The 26,087-nt window shown below is 36.1% G+C and overlaps 2 protein-coding genes and 1 long non-coding RNA gene across 4 annotated transcripts in view; 1 reads left to right on the top strand and 2 right to left on the bottom strand.

The window, feature by feature from the left end:
• atg7 (ATG7 autophagy related 7 homolog (S. cerevisiae)) overlaps nt 1-9,209 on the bottom strand; it is a 66,529-nt gene extending 57,320 nt beyond the window's left edge. Inside the window, exons 1-4 of one of the 2 annotated variants that reach the window (XM_015348179.2) lie at nt 9,118-9,209; nt 2,351-2,553; nt 1,271-1,473; nt 29-83 (exon numbers count right to left, since the gene is read on the bottom strand). In XM_015348179.2, the coding sequence (XP_015203665.1) occupies nt 29-83; nt 1,271-1,448 (233 nt within the window). In that variant the 5' untranslated portion in view covers nt 1,449-1,473; nt 2,351-2,553; nt 9,118-9,209. Of the gene's footprint in view, nt 1-28; nt 84-1,270; nt 1,474-2,350; nt 2,554-6,765; nt 6,918-9,117 lie in introns of those variants that run through there. The other variant, XM_006631106.3, reaches the window with a different exon arrangement.
• LOC107077462 (uncharacterized) lies at nt 7,409-12,852 on the top strand. Its single transcript, XR_001478479.2, has 3 exons — nt 7,409-7,495; nt 10,361-10,400; nt 12,654-12,852. It is a non-coding gene; the product is annotated as an uncharacterized lncRNA (long non-coding RNA).
• On the bottom strand, nt 10,275-23,980 carry hrh1 (histamine receptor H1). Its single transcript, XM_015348180.2, has 2 exons — nt 23,659-23,980; nt 10,275-13,883 (listed from the first exon to the last, which is right to left on the bottom strand). Exon 2 carries the CDS (start codon nt 13,845-13,847, stop codon nt 12,129-12,131), a length of 1,719 nt encoding a protein of 572 aa, XP_015203666.1. The 5' UTR covers nt 13,848-13,883; nt 23,659-23,980; the 3' UTR covers nt 10,275-12,128.
• Nucleotides 23,981-26,087: the final 2,107 nt, after the last annotated feature.

Here is a 26,087-nt window from a genome sequence, read left to right as displayed (position 1 = left end):
AAACCACATTCTAAATTTAGATACTCACACATCAAAGGCACTGAATTCCAAGGTTAATCGAGTAGGGAGCCCAACAGGATCACCTTGAAGGTGAACATGAACAAGACAACAGATTACATAAACCACAGAGCTTTGCACAACAGAGCTGTGTTAACTTGCATCCAATACCCTCTTTTTATTGACCTGTGAACGAGACAAGTTTATATCATAACAATAAGTACATAATTCATATTTATTGAATAGCAGAGATGTGGTGCCTCTAATGAAGATATAACCAAAGCCCAAAGCTCAAAGCAGAAGGGTTCAAAGGTGGGCAGTATATCTATGTCTTTGAATAACTATAAATAAATGTTTATTTTAATAGGGAAATTCTGAGCTGAAGCTACATGAGTATGGACTTCTGAACACTTGGTTCCCCAATTCTGTAATGTGTACAGTAAATTTATAATAATAATTGCTTACATTAATATAGCGCTTTTCTGGATGCTTTACTCAAAGTGCTTTACAGGTAATGGGGACTCCCCTCCACCACCAATGTGCAGCCCCACCTGGATGATGTGACAGCAGCCATAGTGCACAAGTACACTGCCCACACATCAGCTCTCAGTAGGGAGGAGAACAGAGTGATGAAGCCAATTCATAGATATCAGGAGGCCATGATTGGTAAAGGTAGAGGAAATTTGGCCAGGATGCTGGGGTAACACCCCCACTCTTTTCAAGAAACACCCTGGGATTTTTTATTGGGATTTTTAATGCCCAGGGAGTCAGGACCTCGGTTTTACATCTCATCCGAAAGACAGACCGTTTTACAGTATAGTGTCCCCATCACTATACTGGGGTATTAGGGCCCACACAGACTGCTGGGTGAGCGCCCCCTGCTGGCCTCACTAACACCTCTTCCAGCAGCAACCTTAGTTTTTCCCCTCCAGGTACTGGCCAGGATCACACCTGCTGAGCTTCACTGGGCTGCCAGTCGTGAGTTGCAGGGTGCTGGCAATGTAAAGTAAATTGGATTCAGTTTGGTGGCAAAAAAGTCAATCCCCCTTGCAGGTTTATCTCATAAATGCCAAACTCTACGTCCAAGCACTTGAAATGGTGACCTGCTGGCATCAGGAAGCTGCAGCGCATCTTTTACGTTTCGAGGGCTTTTCAATCATTTGAACTGAACTCACAGGGAACACATCTGACCTTCTAAACTAAAATCCTTGCAGGATTTGAACAGTTTGCAATGCGCTTCCTCATACATTACCCCTTTCCTGACTCCACTCACCATTATAATAGTACCCTTTGATGCTTTTTGGACTTTCATCCAGCCGGTAGTCATTGAGTTTCTTCTGCGTGAGCTCGTGCCAGAAGCCGGCTTCCAGGGCGCTGCTGAAGGGAGCAAACTGCAGCTTGGGTGGCTCAACCTGAGCTGTTCCGCCTCTCTCTGTGGGCAGGGCAGCCATTCCGCTCTACAAATTCGGTTTGCTTCTGGAACAGAATGTACAACACAAAACGCACAGGTCATGTGTTTGTACGCTGTACCCTTAACACAAAATACCATCCCAAAACATTTTAAAACAGATCAAGCGCAAACCATGTTCCAGTTGCAACCAAGATTTATTTTTTTTTTAGTTTAGCTGCAAGTCCTACCTGCATCTGATCTATATTTATGCTTGGTGAGAACAAACTCATTTTCCTTTTGGTCTCCAACCCACAAAGAACGTTTTTTGCAAAGACCTTTTCTTAGGAAGAAAATCCTCCAAATCACACACTAACTACAGGGGCTAGGAGAGATTACAACCAGTAATAAATTGCAATGGACTGATGACATTTCCACAGTCTTACTTAAAAAAATGAGGAATGTTCGTCATAGACCCTTAACTAGGATATTTCAGTTCCCACTTAAGATGGGCTCTGTACCAACAGATTGAAGGAATGGCAATTTTAACATCATTTCATAAAAGAGGGGCAACACTGAACCATTAAACTATAAACCAGTCTGGAAATATCACAGCTAAAGCAGAAGAATACTTCGGAAATATTGTCTGTCTCTTAAAATCCCATTATGGATTTAGAAAAGGAATGTCTTGCTTAACATATTACAATTCTTTAAACAGCAAGGATAGTTAATACCAATAGGTGCTCTAACATCACCTGTTCAAATTTCCAAAAAGCTTAACCCTCAGATTTAAAGCAATATATGCATGTGAATGGAGAACTGCTTCACTGAACATGTAACAGCAAGTCAATTTAAGAATAATATCTACCTGGGCCAAAGTAAACAGTTATGTAATGCATAGATCCATTTAAGCCAATTGCTCTTCCGGATCCCTATCAATGATTTGGAAACTAAAACGAAACTTACTTAAGATGGAGAATAGGAAGCTCTTCTTTATACATAGAGTTTTGAGTGTCTGAACAGGCCTCCCAGTCTGCTGCTGATGTTGATGTCCAAACTTGGCTCCTTCAAAATGCAGCTGAATAAAATTTTGTCTTAGATACTAAAATACCAAATGAACAAGATGAGACGAATTGCCTCCTCAAGCTTTCTGCAGGCTTTCTTATGTTCTTAAAAGGAGGAGAAAGAAAAAAAAATGTCCTTAGTTACATTACCTTCACCTCTGCTGAGTTTGGAAATAAGCATTAATGGAAACAAGGGACACTCAGTCTTCAATAGCACATTTTGAATATAAATCAAAGGGGAATGACTCATCAGTCTTCATTGCATTTTTATTGTAAATTACCTTTTTTTTTAACTCAAAGGAGTATTCTTTTTTAGTAACATAAACAGCATTAATGAATTACTTCAATCAGGATGAATTCAAATTCATGGGTTGATTAAGACAGCTTATTCCATCACCTTGTTAGAGTCGTGCACAATATCAATTGATTCAGTAACTTGAACCGGATGCAAATAAGAAAATGCAAACCTATTACAGTCCACATCGAATACGCTTGGTGTTTACTGCATATGTTTGAAGTTTACATTGAACGTAATAATTTATTTTGCAAAAAAAAAAAGTGCAAGAAATGATAAAAGTATCAATTTGTAGATTAAGATTAAAGAATTCATTTCACGTTGAAAAGTTCCTTCTTTACTGTCAAAAGGGGTAAAAAGCTGATATTTGAAAAGGCAGACATTTTAGTGCTTCTAATATTAGGATATGCAACTGTTGATTTTTAATTTACTCATGCAAAAACTGATATAAATCAAACAAATAAATTCTTAGTTTTCCATTGTGTCCAGATTAAAAAAAAAGTTATATTTTTTGAAGCCATACATCTCCAAACTTTTTTTTTTACACAGACATCAACAGCCCTTTTTTCTCTTTTGAACATGAAGAACAGGGCTCAGTAAAGTGAAGTAGCACTAGACATCCCCTCCCCACAAAAGACACATACTGTAGCTCGTCCAATAATTCTTCTTCTTTATTTAAACTCAGAGGTTCAAAGTGTGAAACAGATTTTAATCCCCTAATAAGCTCTGCTGTGGATGAACGTACTTTCATTCAACAGGCTTCCATAAGACAGACAACACAATTTGTGTAATTAAATACTGGCGCCGCCAAGTCTCTTAAGCATTTACATGACCCCATCTGGCATTCTTATACACATTTTAAATTAAACAAAATGCTGAATTCTGGATATTTTAACAAAATACCCCAACCACAAAATTAAAGATCTTGTAGCTCAACAATCCCTTCTTGTAGTACAAACAATTTGACATTTTGAAGTCAAACAAGCATTCACAATACTTGATAATCCTGAATCTGTCCATGTTAAAACTCTGTAGTAAATTATTCAGTCTTTACTTTTCTCTATTATGAACATAAATAGAAATTAGGAACAGTTTAATGCCATTTTAATGATATACAGGATGACAAATTATGATTAAGCACCCAAGTAAAAAATGCATTTACGGTTCATCATGACTGAGAAACTGATAAATTGCACTAGACAGCAAGACTTGCTTTTCCTTCCTACTTCATCTTCTATCTGACATTTAACATGATGCATTAAAGAAGAGCTTTTCAGCATATTTGATACGGATTAAAAGAACCCAAGGCTCAATGCAATCACTGAGCAATACACATCTGGAACTTTAAATACTTCACAAATTATACTGACCTTGTCCTTAAAATCTGCATGTAATGCTAATGGTTAAGCCAGTGATCACTGTCCAAATACCACTTCTGCCTGGTAAAATCAGACAAAAATAGACCCTTTCTGTTAAATTAGCAAAGTGAGCCTACATGCATGCCAATGGCTTGTACTTCAGAGGTGCTTTACATGATTTCCAGTTGAAAATATTCCAGGTCTTGAAAGTTTGATTGTATCTATTCAGTGAAATTCTCTGCCTAATACCAATCACTAATAAAAGAATAAATCAAGACTCCAAAATACTTTAAGGACCATTGTTCTACCAGCAGCTAAACCATCTGCAGAGGAAGAGAAAATATTTAAAACCCATAACATATCATCTTCGGACTCTTCGCTGAATATCTAGGAGCTATGTTTGTATGAGTCTTTTATTTATTTTAGCAAAATAGTTACTAATACCAATGGTACAAGCAAAAATAAGATTTATATCTTAATACAATGTAGTTTAAACTCCATTAAAAAAAATGATGCATATCATTTTATTAGATATTAAGATGTTAACATTATTGGTAGGTAAAAAGTGAATACACAAGCAAGACTTGAAGTATCACAGATAAGAGGCTCTGACCAATACAAAATATAAACTGACCATCAAAATAAACTTGTCTCTTTCTACTCACATATGTTTACAGCAAAATGAGGTATGGATTTTGATTAAATGTTTTTGGTGTCATCCTGATTAATTGTTCATTTATTACTAATCGTGATACTCTTGAGTGACTGTTACATAAGCAATGAATCACCTCATAAGTGAAAGAGCTGACTGGGCACAGGTACAATTCCCAACCATGAAAGACGTTACAGTCAAACACAGCCTGTCAATGACAGGCCATGATCTAGAAGACCACAAACCAGGACGCTAAAACCGATGGCGATGTTTCTAAATGTGATTGGTAAGGACGGTAGTGTCTAGGTGATACAGAATTCCACTTGTAGTGATTAATAACAGCCCGACTGCACATGTCTACATTGGTCAAGTCCTGGGACCTCACTTGCTGCTCGACCTGGTTACAGCAGGACAACTCGCACCCTCATGCTGCTCATATTATAATGGCATTCGTGTGATACTTAAGACATGGATGCCCTTCTTGCCAGAGTTAAGCCGCCATGAACATTTTCTGGATGAACTAGGACACTATACACCATTTACTGTATGATGACAGATGTTAATCAGCACAAATGTTTTACCTGTGTAATTCAATAAAATGTCAGTGTACCTGCCACAAAAAAACTGATAGCTTTTTTGCAGGTTGTACATATTTCTTTTGATGTTCAGTGCAATTTAAACAGTCACAAGATTATGTTCCTCCAGTAAGTACTTCTAAAAAATTCTATAATTTAAGTATACACATTTATAACATAGCCTACAGATACAGACAAAAATAATGAAACCTTTCTTTTCTAACAATTTTATTCCACTACTGAGTTGCTTATTGATTGTATTATCAATACAGGCTTTCCAAGGTTTATCAAATACTAATAATGTTCATACCTGAAGAAGAGGCAACTATATCAATAGATTTGCAAATGTTAGTATTGGATCCACTTAAACACTCCATAAAACTTGGTTAATTCACATGGACTTTTTATTGTTACACACCCAGATAAAACAGTGTGCTGAAAAACTAAGGTCAAAAAGCAAAGCGAATAAAAACAGGGCAAGCAGGACTTTTGAAAGAATGAACTGAATATGCAGACTGCACTAAAAGCATTTAATTACTAAGTGGTCATCAGATCTTAAATCAGTGCTACAGGTGCTTTAGAAGATCTGTATTCATATCAGAGGCATACTGTTCTGTTACATATTCATGAAATAGATTCAAACTAAAATCCCACACATTTCTTTAAAACATTTAATTATGCTATTCCTGTAGGTGGAATCCACAGCACTGGAAATGAACAGCCCACAAGTGACCATCATCTAGTAACTTGTTGGCTATTTTACATTAATCAATCTTAATTACAAATTAATTTTAGTAGTCACTTAAATTTCAGTTTTAACTTGAAGCTACAGAATACGTTCCACTTGGAGCCGCAGGTTTATGAAACAGTAACATATTGTTGCTCTATAACACAATGAAGAGTTTGGATTTCCACGTTACCTTGCCTGTTTTACTTTCTGATAAAGACGCATGCTGGCATTGTTTTCTTGGTAATTATTTTTCATCAGAATCCATCCTTAACATACTCCACACTTACCAAATGAGGCGGGGAAGAATAAGGTTAAATCAGGTAATGACCTAGGCTTTAATGAAAAATGAATATCCAACAGCTTTGAGCTACGTAGCTGTAACGTGACACATATATAGCTCACCTTATCATTTAAATTCATATCATAAACATAAGATTTAACCTAAAAAAAACGTAGAATATTTAGCAGAATTTACAGAAAGCAGTCCAACACTATGTGCTTTTCATTATGAAAAGGAGTAACTTCAACTTGGACTCGAAAAGAAATCATCACATATATTTTATTAATCATGTTTATTAGATAGCCAAGTGTTCTGAAGAGAAGGCATATCATTCCGACTACAGGGAAGCTGGATGAAAAAACTTTACTAAGTATAATTTTGTTATGTACCCAGACCAAAAAACAAATGCTCCAACCTGCATACTTACCAAAGCTACTTCCGCCTTCGACACTTGTGACCGGACGCTCTTAGAGTGACGTCAGACGTACGCAAAGAATGCACGTAATGTATTAGTTACGCCAGTGTTGTGGGAGTGATACGAATTTCCAACAAATTACAGCGTCCAAATGTATAATCCTTTCTGATTTATTATAGTACAGGCGTCTGCAGAACTAGGAATGTGAAATTATTAACAAACTTCACATATTTACTACAAAAAGCTTTTCCAACACCTAAATAATAACAATCCAGTAGATATCGTCTACATTTAATTGCATTACAAAATGAAAGCCAAAATGTTAGCAATAACTTACGTAAATCTTTAAATCCAAAAAAATCAAGAAACTAAACTGAATCTAGCTAACAAGGTAGACAGGGTAAATACACGAAGCCTGGCCATTATAGCTATCTGTTTGTTTCACCACTTACATAGATTAGTGTTGCATGCAAAATAATCAATATTTTCATCCACAGAAGTCGACCGTGGAAACCACTTACTGCACTAAGGCATTGCATTTAAATACAGTTTACGGTGCGTTAACTATTGTATAAAAAACAAAGAACCAAAACAGAAACAAAAAAGCGCAGACAGCCAAGCACGAAAAAACAGAGAAAAACTGGTATGCACCATTCCTTTTCATTCTGATAAGAAGGAACTCTCCCTGTTGTAGCTAAAATAGTAATGTTACCTCCCACGAAGCAACGCAGCGAACTATAAGGTGAGTTGCCTCACATGGAACTAGAATCGTTTTTCTTGGTTTAATACAAAATGGATCCCAACATGATATCGATAAATAAAGCGTGGTGCCGCATGAAAGATTTAAACCTGTTTCATACTGCAGCAATCGACGAGCAAACGATATTTTGTGATTGGTTTTCCCGCAAAAAATATCCTAAACAGATTTCAAAATTCCCATGACCAGTGCATGGAGTGATGTGGTTTTTCTAGTCTGGCTATACTGAGAACGAGTTGAACTGGAGACTCAAACTGCATTTTTGGTGCCTGTTCATCAGACGCACCAGTCCTGAGCGTCCATGCTAGGAACTACAGTAATTGCTCAGCAGCGCCATTGAAAACGAATCGGCCTTGATCTGTTCTTTTCTCTGTGACAAGTCTAAGCCTGTTAAAAAACAATTTATTGGTATTACGTTAATCAATTTAACATATGCCCTAGTGGAAATTGTAGTAGAAAAGGTTCATCTGGTATCTACCAGTGACCAAGATCTTCTAGTTCAGAAAACGTTCAAAAGCCCATTGAGATCTGTTTATTACTGCATAAATCTTAAACAGTTTATACTGTATTCTACTGGCAATAATTGAATAATAATTAGTGGGTACAGTGTTGTTGTTGTACTATGGATATGAGAGTTACCTATTGTTAAGCAACATGTCTAATATCTTTCAAATATTCATGAAACCATGTTAGGCAATTTGTCAGTTACCTGAGTAATTTCTCAGATTTAGTCATTAAACATATTACATTTAATTATTTATTTACAAGCAGTTCAAATATAAGCTGGCTGTGATGGGCACCACAACGAAACTTTGAGAACGAAAATATTATCTCCTGATGGAATCCCCCCCTCACATCTGCCACCACTGAATACAGTAGTTTAGTTGTGACATTGTCTTGTTTTTTGCTTGTTGTAAAAAGAAATATATATAGCATTTTAAGTTAAATCTACAGAATCACACAAAACCACACAATTTGTCTTTTTAAATACATGCAGAACAAACATATTTTAGTATACTGCATGATCACATTTATCATAGATTTAATAACTTACTGTACAATGTATTTAAACATGACTATTCCCATATGAATAGAGTTAACTAACCTGTTGATAGAGTTAATGTTGGGCACAAAAAAAAACGTCTGAAGAAAGGAACTGTCCATCTCCTCATTATCCTGGATTAGAATAATGGCATGATCTTGAGTATTAAAAGCTGCTAAAACTTAGAAACTCTGTACATAAAGTACTGTGTTGTAAGTCCATAAGCATTTCAATACATCTGTTTGCATACTGCTTTTCACTGTGGACCATGAGCTCGGTTAAGTGCAGTAGGGCCACAGGACTGATTCACAAGGTGATACCTTGTTAGCAAACTGAATTCACACATTTTTTTTTGTTTAAAAATAATCAGTATTTAATTAAATTAAAAATAATTTATGGTTTTCATGCACCATGTCTGAAAATAAATGTTTAATTAGGAACAGATGAGAAATAGCTTTGAAGCCTCTGAAACAAGCCTGCATTTTTGCTTTAGAAAGCATGTTTACAATTGTTACAAAATATACATTTGTTATAACTAGAATTTAAAGAAGACAATTGTACCTACCATATACTGTACCATAGTTCTTCATATTGTACCTTGTCAAATCTTGTACACCGTGGTATCACCAATTGTATTCATGATATACCATACTACTAATACATCTTACTGGTACTACATGGTATTGATATAAGTGCCACTGTACATTCCACAGCCATGCTTGAAAACATACTTTTATGAGACCACAAAATATTTCCCCCTCTGAATGTATAACCTCTGGACTCTTGAGAAACCCAGCTCTTAAGAGATACAAGATGTGTAGTGGATGATGACAACAAAAAAAGAAAGCTATAAGAGTCTGCTACTTATTTTGTCCGTTTTCATTTTTTGTCAATGTTTAATTTAAGCTTTTGCTTATCCAAGGTGTTTGGAATGTTATTTAGCTGTGACTTGGTGCTCAATATTGTGTCGTGTCCTTAAGTTTTTCTCTGAATTGCACACTTTCATATTGCAGTCAGTCTTCAGGAGCAATGGTCAGTGGACCCAAATGTTTGTAGAATAAGCTACAAATTCTAAAAAAACACAAACATCTTCCATTGAGAAAGGAGCATTTGGTACTGAGTCAATTTGGTACTGGTTCCAAAGGCGTTCTTGAACTGAATGAGCCTATTGTCTCTACAAAGAGAGATTAAGACTTTGCTCTTTTACTGTATGTCCAGACAGAAGTTCTTAAGTTTTACGTAGTTCAGTGAGTTTTGTTGATTTGACTCTATTGGGCATTACAAATGACTGCTGAATCATCTTAAACATGGGTAGTGTGACTGAAGGTTACATAATTGTTTACTGTTTTTATGTCTTTGAACTTTGGAGGTTTTGATGTATTTGGACATTACAAACACTTGAAACTGATTTGCTTGGTAGTTAGTCCTGTTGAGAAAAAAACACTAATCTTGATACTATATCTAAATATGTTATTAAAACAATCTTGCAGATCCCAAATACTGTAAGTTGCAGGGAAATATAAGCCCTTTCTTTATCAATATTTCGGTTACATCTCTGTATAATGTGTTTTGCCATTTCCTTTTCACTGTAACAGTAAAGCCAAAATCATATATTTTCTTGTAATAGTGCCCTACATTCCTTGATAGAAATATAGTATTTCTCTAAGATAACCTTTCATATGCGTTGAAAAACAAATACAGAATTGATGTTGTAATAGTTTATTACAGTACTAGTAACCATTACTGATATTGTTACATGATATATGACTGTGGTATCCATCATTTTCTTATTACTTCATCCAATTTAGGTTTGCAATGGAGTTGGTACCTGCAAATAATGGATTCAAGGTGGGGTATACCTCAGATCGGTCGCTAGTCCATTGTAGTAAATGTGCAGTATTTACAAATTTGTTTGACTTTTCCTGCTTTTGGCCTGCAAATTATAAAGTTCTGTTCTGAAGGATTATTTTTGTCAATTATTTAAAACAAATTTAAATCTGTCACTTCTTTAACAAAACAGGCATGAATTAAAATAACATGTTACTGAAACATTTTACATTTCTGAATAAAGTGCGCCGTCAATGGATGTGGAAAATGTATCAAAATACTACGACAAAGAAAAACAATGTTGTTTAGTTAAATAATAGATTACTTTGTAAATACAGCCAGCACAGTGTAATACACAATTTACTCGACACATAAATAAAGGCATTAATTTGATCCAGCAAACTTTAACAAATATTTTTATAAAATGAACAATAAATAGCATGAGTCATAAATTTAAGACGTTGTTTTTAGATACAAACACTAGTAGATTCTACATTAGATCTTTGAATAAAACACAAAGGTTGCATGTTGTTTCAAATTCACAGTTCCATTTTCAACCAAACATGAAGTTAATATGAAACACGTAAACCACTTTTTAAAACATTTGTCTGTTCTGTAATGAATATAAGATAGTTATTGGAAAATACAAAAGATTTGCTTCATATACAGTATATCCAATGTCCAGTGTTGCCTACAAGGAGAAGGAAAAAAAAATATTTACATACTGAGAATACTGAAACAAACAAATGAATCACTAGTCCTTCTTTATATAGTTCTTTGGTTTGAGAGAAATTAGGATTCCAGTAAATTTCCAATCAAATAGCCTTTAATTGGTACAGTATGTTTTAATTTTTAAATGGCAGGGCAGCTTGTTCATTCATAAATCTAAAAATAAAATATTTCTTTAAGATAATGAATACAAGGATTTATTGATTAGTGATTAAATGACTATCACCTTTAACATCGAATTACAAAATAAATTATTTCAAAATGACGCACATAACACTAGGAGCAATACTATACAATTCTTTCTGTGTGGAAATGTAAAAGGCCACTATGTTTCATGCTGTCAACATCAATAGCAGAAACTGTGGTACCTGTTTTCGACATAAAAGGTCTGTGATCTAAGATTTGCTTTCAAAACATGGATGAATACTTTTCACATAAACACTAACTTGAATAGCAAGAAGGCCTCTTTCAGACTGGAATAGAAGCTCATTGAAATGCTAATAAGTAAAAATGTTTTCCAGAGGTTATTTTAGGGTGATGACTAAGTTGATAGTACTAATCTAAGGCAATGAAAGTCTTTATGCTCTTTTAATCTTTTGTGAACACATGGGGAAGATGTCATTGTACTGCACAACAAGAACAAGACCCACCACCGTAGGTCTCACACACATTGTTGAAGGAACTTTCTTTTGGAGAAAGACTTTAATTAGCATGATTATTTTTACACAGAAACATCTGAATTGCGTAAAATAGGTTCCTCATTTCAGAATAGTAAAATTGAAAAAAATATGTATTGCTATTAGTCCTGAAATAGTTTCCTTTTACATTCAGAATGCTGAAACAGTCCTGATTCCTTTGTCATTTAAGATGTTTTGGAAATGATCTGAGAATTACAGAGGGTAATTTCAAGAGAAATTGAAAGGACTTGTAGGGAGGTTTGGGTTGATTTGATATGAACTATCGTAATATCAAACATGATAATGCACATCCAGTGGTACGTGGAAAAAATCCTTTAAACTATTAGGAATTAATATGGAGTATATTTTTAAAGATTTTTTTGAAATTTTCATTGCAGAGGGGATAAATGAAAGGATTTAATGTGGAGTTGATATATCCTAGCCAGATGGTGAACATATGCAGATCATGATGAACACACGTTTTACAAAAGGCCATTACCATAAATGTTACAAAGTAAGGGATCCAACACACCATAAAACCTGCGATGATAAAGCCCAACTGTTTTGCAGCTTTTCGTTCCTTACTGATGCGAAGGCTCTGAACATACTGTTTGGACTGGGAGCAGAACTTTTGCCAAGACTGCTTCAGGTTATTCACGCTGGCAGTATCTACCTTGGGGCTACTGCTGTGAGACCACGATGGAGGCTCAGGATGTGAGAACTCATCTTTACACAGGACTGTGGCAAACCTCTGAACATCAGAAATGTCTGTTATCTCGCAGACGCCAGCGACAGAGTTGGGCACAATTAAATTACAGTCACTGACTGACACAAACATTGCATTGACATCTTCATTCTCTGATTGCAGAATGCCCAGAGGCAAGCAGGCCACCTTCAAAGGTGTCTCAGGACCCATGGCCAGATGCTGTTCGTTTGTGTCCCCCTGTGTACCAAGAGAAGCAAGCGGGTGCTTTTCTTTATCTGTCAGGAACATGTCTTCTTGCAGCTGCTTTTGATGTTTGGGGATAGTGAATAAAGCAGCCTGGTAGCAGCAGTTAGTTGTGTTTTTCTCAACCCAGGTCTCTATACCCTCATTTATGTCTTTTGGGTAGTATTGCTGTCCGAGGCTGTACTGATCAATCAAACCCTCAAAGTGGGAAGATTCCTGAGGAGCACTCTCTTCCTGTCTGACTACATCAGTCTTACGCCTCTTCCCAGATATTTTACAATTGTTAGCGAAACAATTCCTGTTGTAAGAAGAGGGCTTCGACTCCTTGATGATCTCCCTTTGCCGATAATGCTTTCTCACTGCCATATATATCTGTGCGTAAAACCACAGCATCAGCACGGAGGGAACGTAGAAGTTCAAAACTGCAGTAAGGACTTTAAACCAGGTAACAAATCGAAAATCCGTGTCGCATTTGTTTTCCGTTTCGGGCTGTGGATCGACGTCCGAAAAGGTCCGCCATCCCAATATGGGTATGACCCATGTCATTGACAAAAGCCAGGCCCCTGATATCATAACACTGGCCCTGGCCCGGGTCCGATATTTGAGATATCTAAGTGGCTGCCTCACAGAGCGATACCGATCCACACACAAAATAAAGAGGCTGAAGATGGAAGCTGTACTGGCTACATAATCCATGACTAACCAAAACTGGCAAACCATGTTGCCTAGTCTCCACTCTTTCTCCAGCAAATACACAATGCTGAGGGGCATCACAGTAGCACCCACAATAAGATCTGCTACAGACAAGCTAACAATATAGAGGTTCCCAACTGTGTGCAGCGTTCTCTCCTTCTTGACAGCGTAAAGGACTAAGATGTTCATTATCACAGTCAACAACGACACAGTTCCAAGAACCAGTCCAAGCAAGGCATCATTTATGTGGTTGTGGAAAGTGACACTTGAGTTGTTCAGTCTTCTTTCTTCAGCATCTGACTGTTTTTTCCAAGTGCCATTGAAGGAATTGTCTATGAGGGAAAGAACAGATGTAGTCTCCATTACTGAAGTCCTGGGTCTGTCCACATGGTGTAAAAAATGCAGAAGACCATAGACCATATTATGTTTTTGTCCTGGATCTGTCTCTGCTAACACCTACAAAATGAAAACAGAAAAAAATGACAGCATTTGAAAAACTGGAAATACTGTTTGATATCAACATATAGAATTAATGTTTTAATATCAGTATGAAATGCATGGCTCTAATGCTATTTGTATAGGCCTTGCATATTTTCTAATAAAATGCCTTGTTTTCTACTGACAAAGCATCAAATGTCTTTAAAAATCTAAAATCTAAAATCCATTAAGATAAGTATATCATTTTATATCTAACTACAGATCATTCAATTTTAATGTTAAACATACTCTTAACAATAAACAAATGATTTGTAATTATTACAGAAAACTATACAAAAATAATTCAATAGGCATAAAAAATGAAAACTACGACAGTCCAAAGAGTGTTTTGGGAAACAAAAAATACCAAAGACTATTATAAATTATAAGTATTCAATTGTTACTTTCCCTAAGGGGCAGAGCTTAATGCTTGTCCTAGTCAAAAGCATTAAACAGGACATAATGCAATTAAACTTCTTTTATGTCAATATCTAGTGCTGCGTTAAAGAGGCAGGAGGGTCTTCATTTATTTCCATATTTTTCTTCAGTAAAAAGAAGCTGGATAAAATACATTTCAAAGAAAAGGTTTTAAAAAAAGATTCAACAGAAAAATGAGAAGCTGTCCGAGTTCAAAGACACAAAGCTTCAAAAAAGGAAAAAAAAAACAACCACTTCATAGATGCCTACTGTTTATGCAAGTAAAGAGCTTTGAAAAATGATCAGTTTATTTTGTGGTCAAATCTTGGAAGAAGAGGGGCTGCAATAAAGCTGCTGTAACTCCACACAAAGGACAAACAAGATGAGGAGTATCTCGTTTCAGCCACATGCTATCACATCCTTAATGTTTGTCAGATCTGTCGACTGATTTCATACGGTACTGTATGTGGAAGATTCGTGATTGAGGTTCACAGTGTAAGTGTTATAATGAGAACTGTAACTACCTTAGGATAAATTCTATTCCTTATGTTCACAATAAGACAGAGAAAATGCCATATTTATTTGATATCATACTTGCTAAGCAATTAATAATAATAATAATAATAATAATTGCTTACACTTATATAGCGCCTTTCTGGACACTCCACTCAAAGCGCTTTACAGGTAATGGGGACTCCCCTCCACCACCACCAATGTGTAGCATCCACCTGGATGATGCGACGGCAGCCATAGTGCGCCAGAACGCTCACCACACATCAGCTCTCAGTGGGGAGGAGAGCAGAGTAATGTAGCCAATTCATAGAGGGGGAGTATTAGGAGGCCATGATTGGTAGAGGCCAATGGGAAATTTGGCCAGGACGCTGGGGTTACACCCCTACTCTTTTCGAGAAGCGCCCTGGGATTTTTAATGACCACAGAGAGTCAGGACCTCGGTTTTACGTCTCATCCGAAGGACGGATTCCACCCTTGATATTTTAGAATCCCAAAACAGTAGCTGTTGCTATAGTTGGAACTATTGCTTCCTCCACTAATGAGGTTTAAGTCTTATGCCACCGAAAAAAGGTGCTGAAAAAAGAATTCTAGCTGACAGAGAGACTCTTCAACCATTTGAAAACAACTAAAAGCACAAAAGGAATTCAACCCATAATTGTTTAAGAAAACAGGACACAAATTTCTGTTATTTTCTTATGTATCTGTTGTATGATTTGTGGATCTTGCTCATTTAGTTGCTAGAGAATGATCTGAGGAACTCATAACAGCTACTTTTTGAAAGAAACCAGGGTGTTAACTTTGACAATGTGGCTGGGCAGCTTGTATCTGATTTCCACAACCCTTTGTGTGAAAATGTGCCTCCTGTTCTCATGCTCTTCATGCACTTGTGTTCTCTGGTTCATGTCGTCTTATTAATCTGCTCATTTTACGAACTGTATATTAAAGGACTGATATTGGAAGCACTAGCTCCATGATATAATTAATTAACTACTAACTGCACTGACTGTGATCTAAAAACCTACAGATCTTGAAGTTAAACTTAAATTAATTCAAAACAAAATCACCAAGGCAGGTAATTCCTTAGCAGACAGAAAAGTAAAAATTTACAATAATGACAAAAACAGAATGTGATTTGATTTTGTGAGTCTTGTTTTGAGCCCTGCAGAATAAAAGACTGATTTCTAATTTCATGTTATGTATTTATTGTAACCTAAACAAACGATAGTCAACATACTGTACAGTAGTATAGCACTAACACAAAATAGGAAAGGAGTGTATCTTTCTCCAAACATTTTGGGCATGAAGCACCAAATAACCATTCTTAACAACTTTTAGCAAAAGAAAGAAAAAGCATTCTATCCCCAAACCCATCTGTTCTGTTAATTACACTTCTGTAAAATCAAAATAAATATTCATTAGTGAAATGTTTCACTTATGAATAATTTCAGAGAATTGTAAATACAATCAGAAGCCTTCAATGACACATTAAAACTATGAAAACGTCATCTGTAGCCATAGTTTAAATCGGAAGAACAAATACAAATTCAAAACTTGGAACGTGACCAAATGAGAAAAAAACAAAAAATTAACCATTAATGTATTTAATTTTTACAACTCAGCCATGAAAATAAATGTGATTTATCATTAACCTTTCAACAGTTTTTCCCCAACAGACATTTACACATGTACCTTTCGGTATCGGCTAATAAATTACAATATAAAATCCAGATGGAGATGATTTATTTACTCCAGTATAAGGTTTTTAAGTGCAGTATTTTGTTATCAGTGCCTCCTGACTCAGACATTGTTTTCCTTTTTGTCTGCCAAGTCTCCACTCTTTTAGAAACTCATTAATTATATTAATTGAATGAGAAATGCTAGAAAGAGACTTCAGAGTGACAAAGAAGTGTGATATTATATATACTGCAAAGGAACAAGTAAAGGTTAATTCCACAAAGAACAACGGAAAAAAGAAACACAACATTTCATCACCCCTGAAGAAGATTCAACAACCACAAAATTGTGCTGCGTCTATTTTTCAGTGTGGAATTAATTTTTACTTTTTCCTTTGTAGCCATCGCATGCTGACGTAGCTCCCCACTCGAACATTTATATCCTGTACTGTACAGTATGACTGTACATCTACACACACACACCCATTATTTGCACCTTTTAATCAAATACAATGAAGCTTATTTAGGTGTCTTTTCATGTCGATATGAGTAAGTGAATTAGCCCTGGACAGCAGAGAACACATGAGGGTGCGTGTGAACAGCAGCCATGAAATGACATGTCTCTGTTGCTAAGGAACCTTGCTCTGCACAGACGCCTGGCATTTTGAAATGGTACCATGCATGATTTTCATGGTGCTCAACTCTTTAGAAGCTACGATAACGGGAAAAGTGAATTGAAAGAAAGTAAGAAAAAACCCAGGGTGTATAGAAAATATCAAGAACACCACATGAAAAATTAACCACTTGTAAACAAATTTGTAAACATTATGCTTTGTCTAATGGTAAAAACAAAAACCATTATTTGGAACCACACAAGCTGATGAAGATACATATTCTTATACAGTATCCTGTTAGCAGAATAAGTGTAGGAATGAATACTGAAAGCTCTATTTCATGCAGACTTAGAGCCAAATTTCAAGTTTCAATAGCTTATACAGCTGTTTAGTAGAAAATGTGTAAAATGTATAACTACAGACATTACTTTAGTCTATAAAGAAATTAGAAATGCAAATAAGATGAGTAAAACCATTATGATTTCAACATCTTTGGCACAGCTTAGGAAAAGCTACTATGGGGTTCTGCAAATGAGACTGAATCCCAAGACTTAACCTGATATATTCAGGATGCCAAGAGAGGATGTCCTTATCGATCCGGGCAGTGTTGAGAGTAGACAACTAGACAACTACTGGGGACCAGTGATCACAGCATGCTATCAACAGAACTTTATTTCATATTTCCAGACGTAACATCTAAAGTTGTGACACAATGTCTGGGAAAACAACTAGAGTAATGAATATCTGGTCAATCCCCACAGATACAGGTAAGATAATGGATGAGAAAACACCACAAATTGGATGGCTAGATTGCAAGGACACAATGGCAGCTGTGCAAAGCAAAAAAATCTCACCAGTAAGATCTAAAAGGCTGAGGCCAAAGGGGCTTGCCAAATAAATTATTAAAAAAACATTAGAGGAAAACAATTTACAGGGCACTGAGGATGCACCAAGATCAAAAGAAATAACGAGAATACTGAAGTTGACAGAAAAAATAAAAAATGAAATCTGACATGGCAAGGGAAAGAGAGAGGACACTACTAGTGTAACTAAGCTAGAGCAAAACAGCTTTTCTGTTAGTGCGGCAGTAAGCGAACATTGAAGGTAGAAGTCAAGACAAAAGAACATGATGTGTAGAAAACAAAAAGGCATCTGCAAATTTACTTACTGTTTACTTTGCTCATAACCGAACTAAATTTAACCGAGATTAATACTGACTCCCCCGCACAGATCCGACTGACTTCATTACTGAAATTGATGTTTTACAGGGAAATGTGAGGTTTTACTAAAGGCCACTTGAAGCTAAATGCACCTTTTCAGTTGCACTTAAGAAATTAGGGAAATTCATATACTGTATAACCAGATGCACAAGTTCTTCCAAAAAAACACACTAAATAACAGGGTTCCTTTATGCAGATCAGTTGCAGGTAAAGTAAAAAGAGCTGTCATCATACATCATGTATTGCAATTAGTATTCACCTTTGCAAAAAAATAATCGTTTTCATGCTTTCTTTTGATTGAAGGGAAAACATAAAACCACATCCCATCCAAACGTGCCCTGGGCAATATGTTCAGACTCCTGCCCATATGCACATGTTCAGTTAACAATATGTTCATATTAATCATGCAAACTGGCACAAGATGGCTAAATCCTGATTACTGTCAATGATGTCTCAGATGGCTTTTAAGAAAGCAGTGAATGCAAAGGAAGTATCCAAAATAAATACACGACTTTTAGTACATAAATACAGTTGACTTGTAATTTACGAGTGTCCAAGTACATCAACATACAAGTTCGGATAAATATCTTAAAATTTTAATAACTACCCAGTACGCTCGGCATTCATATGTAGTACTGGAAACTAGAAGTCATTAATAAAGTAAACTCCACATAAAAAATATTTCCCAGCCTGTAACTGCACGTGGTGAAATTGTGTCTTTTATTTTCAACTAATTAAATTCAATTAATTAAAAGGAATATCTTGCTATTGTAGCACCTACACCATAACTAGATAATTTGTTTCTATTTCCTTTAATGTGTGAAGCTACCATGACAACCGTAAAAAATTCATTATAAAATTTAGAAAAAGCTGGAGAGCAATTGGGTCACTTTGACGTAAAAAATCTCCAGAAAACAGTTCTCTTCAGTACTTTAAAGACAACTGAGTAAATATGGAGTGCTATTGAAATTATGCAGCAATGCCGATGGGGTAGATGTAATTTACTCAGATTACTGTGGAAAACACATAAAAGGCTTACGTCTGAAGTATCTCCCTCTTCATTGGCTCTTATGGAATAAGGCTTTTAGAGCTGTTGTAGAAACACAGGCATCAATATTAATGCTTGAATTAGACAGATACACCAGAGCGATATACCAATTGTTACAAAACAGAGAATATAACATGTCTTCAAGCTTAACCCAAGATGTTCAACATTAATGCAGACATTGAACTTTGCTAAGGGACACCCGACAGTAACAAAAACCAACATGTCACACCATTAAACTGCCTTTGTAATAATTTTAACGACTGAGTATTTTAGTGCAACCCTGGCAAAATTCACATGCGGTATGTATCTGTAGCAATGACATATGTAAATTAGGTTAATACTATGAAGTGGCACGCTCTTCTAAATTAGAAATTCCTCCTGAAATTCTATGTATAAATCCTTGTATTAAGGACTGAAGTCATTAGTAGAACAGAATCTGATTTGGAATGTGATATGTCACACATTGTTTATGTGATTGATGCCATGTAATGTTAAAGGTCGAGGTTATGTTATTGTATATTGTTTTTTTTTCATTTTTGTATGGCATGGATAGTGTGATATGCAGCTGTCATGATTGTAATCCCTCCCCCTTAAAGGCTCTCCGGCTCTTTCACATTTTAGTTGATTTTGTGCACCTGCTCCCTGTTCCAGAACCTTCCCTACAAAAGCCAGACGCTCATTCTAATCCGGGCCCTGCATTGGAACAAGGACACCTGGAGGCCCGCCTACCACCAAGTCGCCCTACGTCCGTGGCCTTGAGGGCCCTTGAGGGCACAGGCCTCCTATCGGCATCCTGAACCAGCCGAGTCCGGGACTTGGAGCGCCCGGTCCTGTTACCTGTTTTTATTCCCCGTCCTTGCACTGTATCCCGTTCCGGCTTTTAACTGTGTTTTGTTTTTGTCTCCTCCTGGATTTCCGGGTTTTTGGACTTTTGGACTTCGCCCCAGTTTTCCCCCTGGACTTCCTCGGATTTGTTTGCCTGGACCAACACCAGTGCACACTCGTCACGCCCTCCCTGTTCGTCTACCAGCCCAGTTCCTCGTCTCCTCCCCGTGTGTGTTCACTCCCTTCCGGATTGTGCTGTCTGCACAAGGTCCTGAAAAATGCATCGTAACAATAGCACAATGGATGGGCACGCATGAGGTGTCAGGTAACGTGCAGGCAACCAGTTTCTGCAAAGCAAAATATGCACCCTGATGGACTGCAAGATGTTGCCAATAGTTCCATGAAAATTCCCACAAGCACACATGACCATAGCTAGAAAATATTCCTACAGTATGTGGATGGATATTGCTAGGAATGTATTGAACTTTAATCACCTTAAAAACAATGCAATGAACATCTTTCAAGGATCAGTAGGGCATGGAAGTGCCTGTGACAAGGACAGAACATGACACGTAATCTTGTAGAAAATACAAAGAAGTGCAAGTATTGGAGGTTTCTTCACTGAAAAGGAAATAACTGCCAGGTTATACTGTGGAGGATGATTTGCAGAAATCTTCAACAAGTGACGGGATGGGATTCTCAGTTCAATAAGCGAATAGGAACCAAGCAAGTGCGTTTTGTTGAAAGGTCTCATTTTCCCTTTACATTTTAATGTAGTGTGAGGGGTGATCTGCATTTTGCTGCATTATCTATGTGGAGATAAAGCCTGATATTTCTCATGGCACCATTTATCACATTTGTCTACATCTCTGCACAACTGCGGGGGTACTCTACAGAACACCCAGTACTCACTACGTCTGCTAAATTTGGGTGACCACAAGCTTGTGTGTCTTCTTAATTGGAGTGCCAAGAGAAACCAAAGACTCTTCCCCAAAAATAAAATATAGCCTTAGCATAACACAACTTAAAAGGCATTTATAAAATGTATTGGAATTTACCGCTTACAAAGAAAGATTAAAAACAAACACAGCATAACCTTTTCCAAAACTGATTCACCTGATTCCAACTCCTAGAGTATCGTAGCTAGTGATATGACAAATGCTTTATTTCCTACTGACTTCTATCAGCTGCCTATAATGTCCCCTGTTTTGAATGTCAGAGTATTTATACTGTATGATGCATGTGTACACACAAACAATTTTATCAATACATTCCTGTACAATTCGTCTACATCCTCAACACAAATATCAGTATATAGAGATAGTAGATAATTTGATGCTGTGCATAGCTGTCATTTACACCTGAAACAATTCTAAACTAATTTTCCTTTAAAATGTTGGACTTTTAAGTATATGATAAGTCCTTGTAAGGCAAAGTCACATGGTCTCCTTTAACCATGTTAACCAAATCCACTGAACATCTTCTTTTGCATGTTACTTTAGGATTACATACATTTTCCTCAAAAAGACTCAATGGTCTCTTTAAGTCTGGCCCAAACTAACTTTTAGCTGAGAACTGTATTACATTTTACATACACAGTAAAAAAAAACTATGATATCGCACTATATATAATATACTTAAAACAACAAATAGATAATATGAGTGATACAGTTTAGTCCAACAAATCTACTTTTCTGCAATCTAACACATCTTAGATTTTTAATTAATTTGCATTTCTCTAATCAGTTCATATGACAAAAAGTATTGAGTTGTGAGTTTTTTAAGGATTAATATCAAAAAGTGATGACTTAATAAGTCTTCGGAAAATTAAAAAATACACTTGTGAAAAAAAAAACATTACAGCAGAATTACACGGAGCATATGTTGCATGTATTTTGAAGACAATCTCAACTGGATCAACATATTTTGTTTAGGTTTAAAAAGAAAAATGAAAGTTTGGCAATAACACTTTGACATCATGAATCTCCACCACAGCTCTGACAGTTTATGTTAATCCTAAACTGACTTCTCACATGCAATACAGCTTCATTGCATTAGATGTGTTTAACTGATGTTCATTAGAATCAGTAGAAACTAGCAAAATAATCTCACTTCTGAGTCAGCTTCCAATGAAGCAGAAACACTCAGTGTTACTGATCTTAAATCTACAGTGTTGAGAAAACAACTGTCTGAAATACTTTAAGACAGTCTGAATACAGTCAGACTTTTAACTGTGTATGAATGTTTACTACAAGGAACCACCCATATACAGTAGTTCAAACAGATATGTACTGTTTTTTGTGTAATGGCAAGTGGGGGGAGTTCTATAGACACAACTCTAAATGTGATATGTCAGATTCAAAGTGCTATTTATAACAGATACCCCTTTGTTTCCCCCAAACACAATAATCCTTCAAATATAAAACAAGGGCAGAAAAATACTTATTTTATTGCATGTGAAATACAGTATGCAAAGTAATTTAAAATTATATTAAAACTACTAAGTAAAGATGATGTAGAACTGTACAGCATTTTGCTTGATCTTGAAAATTGAATAAAACCACTCATTTAACCTATGTATCTCTCAACTTTAAATCCCTTGATTTTCTTTTCTATACTCCATTTTATTATTTCTATGGAAACGTTTACTCTGTCCGATGATTTTCGCTCAATAACAAACACATACACCACAGCTGCAAAATCAGTGTTACAAACCGTGCAGATTTTCAAATAAAAGAACAAAAGTACATGATGAACATTTTAGAGTGACATAAATATACAGTATACATAGCGAACATGATGTTCAAACAAAGTTAACAAGTTGCGACACACTGTAGCAAAGAAATGGAACACGAACTTGCTATTGGTATTCAACGATTTTGCCACCTGTGGAACATATAGCAATTTCAGCTCTGTTGTACAAATGTATTCAGAATAATCTCTTTATTTGGAATGAAATATTGAAAAGCAACATCCCACAGTTAAAGGGTCATTTCTTGCTATATTCACAATATTTTCCCGTTATTTTTTTTGTATTTATCAGGTATTGTGAAATCTTTTAGTACATCGCTAAATATTGTTTTCTTTATATTCTTAAAATACAGTTTACGTATATCTCAATTAGCTAACAGTTCCTAATACGTAGGTCTATACACTGTACATAGTCTTAATATATATTTTTAGATGTTTATAGTGGGTTTTAAAAAGTTTTTTGAGTTTTCATTCATTCAATCTCATTGGTTCAGACTACGGTGGTATTCTCATTGTTTTTTATTGCCTTGCAATGTCCAGGCAGCGCATAAGAAAAGCAAGTTTCGGATTGAGGAAAGCCCCATAACCCATTAAAACAGCTAGATTTCACATGAACTTTCCACGACAACCACGGCAGTTTCGGAAACATATCGGGGGAAAAAACAAACCTGTGAAACATGACAAACATCTTACCCGCAAAGAGGTGAAGCTCCCCACAGCGCCTTTTTATTCCGACACTTGAACCCGAGGAGCGTGAAGAGTATGGCAGCTGGTTAATGTTTAAGAATCCCTGGACGCTTGGAATCCGCCAGCTCTGCTCACTGTTCAGAGATGTGTTCACACCCACTTCCACATGTACAGTACAGTAGCTCCTTCTCCTTACTGTCCGCGGGATGATCGCCTTCTCCCGCAGAAGTGAGAAAACAATCCGATTCCTTTCCAGTTTCTCCATCTGCACGCATACCGTAGGCTTCAAACTGAAATTGCACTACGCCAATGACTGCAACAAGTTCCTACCTCTAAATTGGCAAGGCTGCGCTTTCATTTGACTGGTAAAAGCAAACTACAAACGCAATTCTGCGGATGGCTTGTCCAGTAGGAGAACACCATTCTTGGGGGAATTGAGGAAACTACTTTTGTAAACGGAAGCATGTTGTGATCATTTAATATTCATCCCAGATACAAATCAGAAAATGATTCTTACAGCCAGTACGTATTAAGCTTCATTGGTGAAAACAAACGGAATTATTTTCTTTAAAACAAAATAAAATCATGTTGTAGTAAAAAAAAAAGACGTGTTTTCAAATAGGGGTGGTTACTACCAGGAAAGCAAACATCTGATTCAGATAAGTAATGCTCCACTCATTGTAAGGGTTAATCCTGCAGGTGACTGAAAACATTACAGCTTTAAAGTGCTGTAAAAATTCTAACTTTAATGATTATTGTTTCTAAAGGATTATGCACAGTATAACCCATCAATTTAACAGCAAATGACAAGCCTAATCTATTCCTCACATGCCTAGTCTCTCTGTAATAGATCAATAATAATTATATTTCCCCTATGCTTGCAGGAAGATGAATAGTCCATGACTTTTCACTTGCAAAACATAGTCATGCAAACTCAGTTTAGAAAACTGTTCTCTCCACAGTATATTAAGGAACAAGAGGGTCAATAAATAAATGTAGGGTATGGCTGTATTGTAGGAAATGTCAGAAATCATAGGCTTATCACCTTTTAATAGGAGGTTACTCTCCTGCTGTCTGGTATCAGAGGTGCTCAGCAGAGCTGAAACAGACATGAAGTTTCTAGACAGTCCAGACTACACACCATGTCAGTCTCCAGCTGTTTTGTTTCCTGTTTCTGCTTCTGAATTGGTAACACTTCTGAATGCAAGACAACGGCTTCAGGCAATTGTTCTGTTCCTGTAAGGTCAGATAGTGGTTTTATATAGAAATAATATCTAATAGCTTTCGCAGCAATTTAATGACAGATTTAATTGGGAAACCAGTTGTGATTAGGCTGCAAATAGCTGTACTCTTTACATGGACCAATTATTTCTTCCTAAAAATGAACAGAAGAATAAAAGATTTCGCTGTCAAAATTCTGTTTATTTATGGTCTGTCCACCTTAATTTTATAATCAGTAATTTAGTATGTTGAAGACAACAGAAAAGTATTTCATTTGGTTCATTTGGATTGACCTAATATTGAACCATCCTTGTTGACTGCAGAATCGATCACAATGTATGTACTGTATGAAGAGAAAAAACAGGAAAAGCCTGGATGATTAATTTTTTGTTATCTTGATGTGTGGTATTTTTCTAACTCTCACATTTCATTTGAAGGGCTAATAACAGGTTTCTTACATTTCCTTTAATAACATTTAAATGTCTTTTCTTATTTCTAATAGATGTGGGTCTTGAGCTAATCCACAGAGGACATACAGTAGGAACAAGTCAATAATGTTTGTGAAGAGTTAGGTTCCAGTGCTCAATAGTATTACACAAGATACACAACTAGTTGAAGCAGCTGTCTTAAGAAGCTAGCCTACTGTATAACCTGGTTACAATATGTAACATTATTACAAGCCACTAAAACTCAACAGAAATCCAGAACAAAATCCATCTTTTCTTAAGTCTTTATTTCCCTCGGGGTCCATCTCAGTATAGCTAAGGGTTATGAAGTGCTATTCGGCAAGACAAATAATGAAATCAGCCTACAAAGCAAGCACACAATCCCATCTCACTAGATAAAGCAGAATTAATTCAAAGACAGGACATCAAAGATTCTTCCTAAAATGTATGCTTATACATAGCCAAGGAACTATGTATTTTATGAGAAAATATTGCATGCAGAGTATCTCTGATGATTAATAGTATGTCTTAGATTTACGAACAGGATATAAGAAGTGCCTGAATATTATTTATATCAGCTATTCAGATATGTCATATGATAAGTAAACAAACAATGTTCTACCTTCACCGAGTTCTAAACTGTTGTTGAGCACATAAAATCAAATTATCTCAGAGCATTAATGCGAACTGAAAGTATTTCTAGTATATTAAACAATGTGTCTCAAATTCTTAAAATTAAGGCTTGGAGTACCGTTGTGATTCTCCTTT

The sequence above is a fragment of the Lepisosteus oculatus genome, chromosome 4 (genome assembly GCF_040954835.1).
Source record: "Lepisosteus oculatus isolate fLepOcu1 chromosome 4, fLepOcu1.hap2, whole genome shotgun sequence".
NCBI lineage: Eukaryota > Metazoa > Chordata > Actinopteri > Semionotiformes > Lepisosteidae > Lepisosteus > Lepisosteus oculatus.
This window is presented reverse-complemented; position numbering and strand designations above follow the sequence as displayed.

Bases quoted from the DNA above. Each gene is read 5' to 3' on its own strand.
- hrh1 (XM_015348180.2), bottom strand. From the start codon at position 13,847: ATGGTCTATGGTCTTCTGCATTTTTTACACCATGTGGACAGACCCAGG.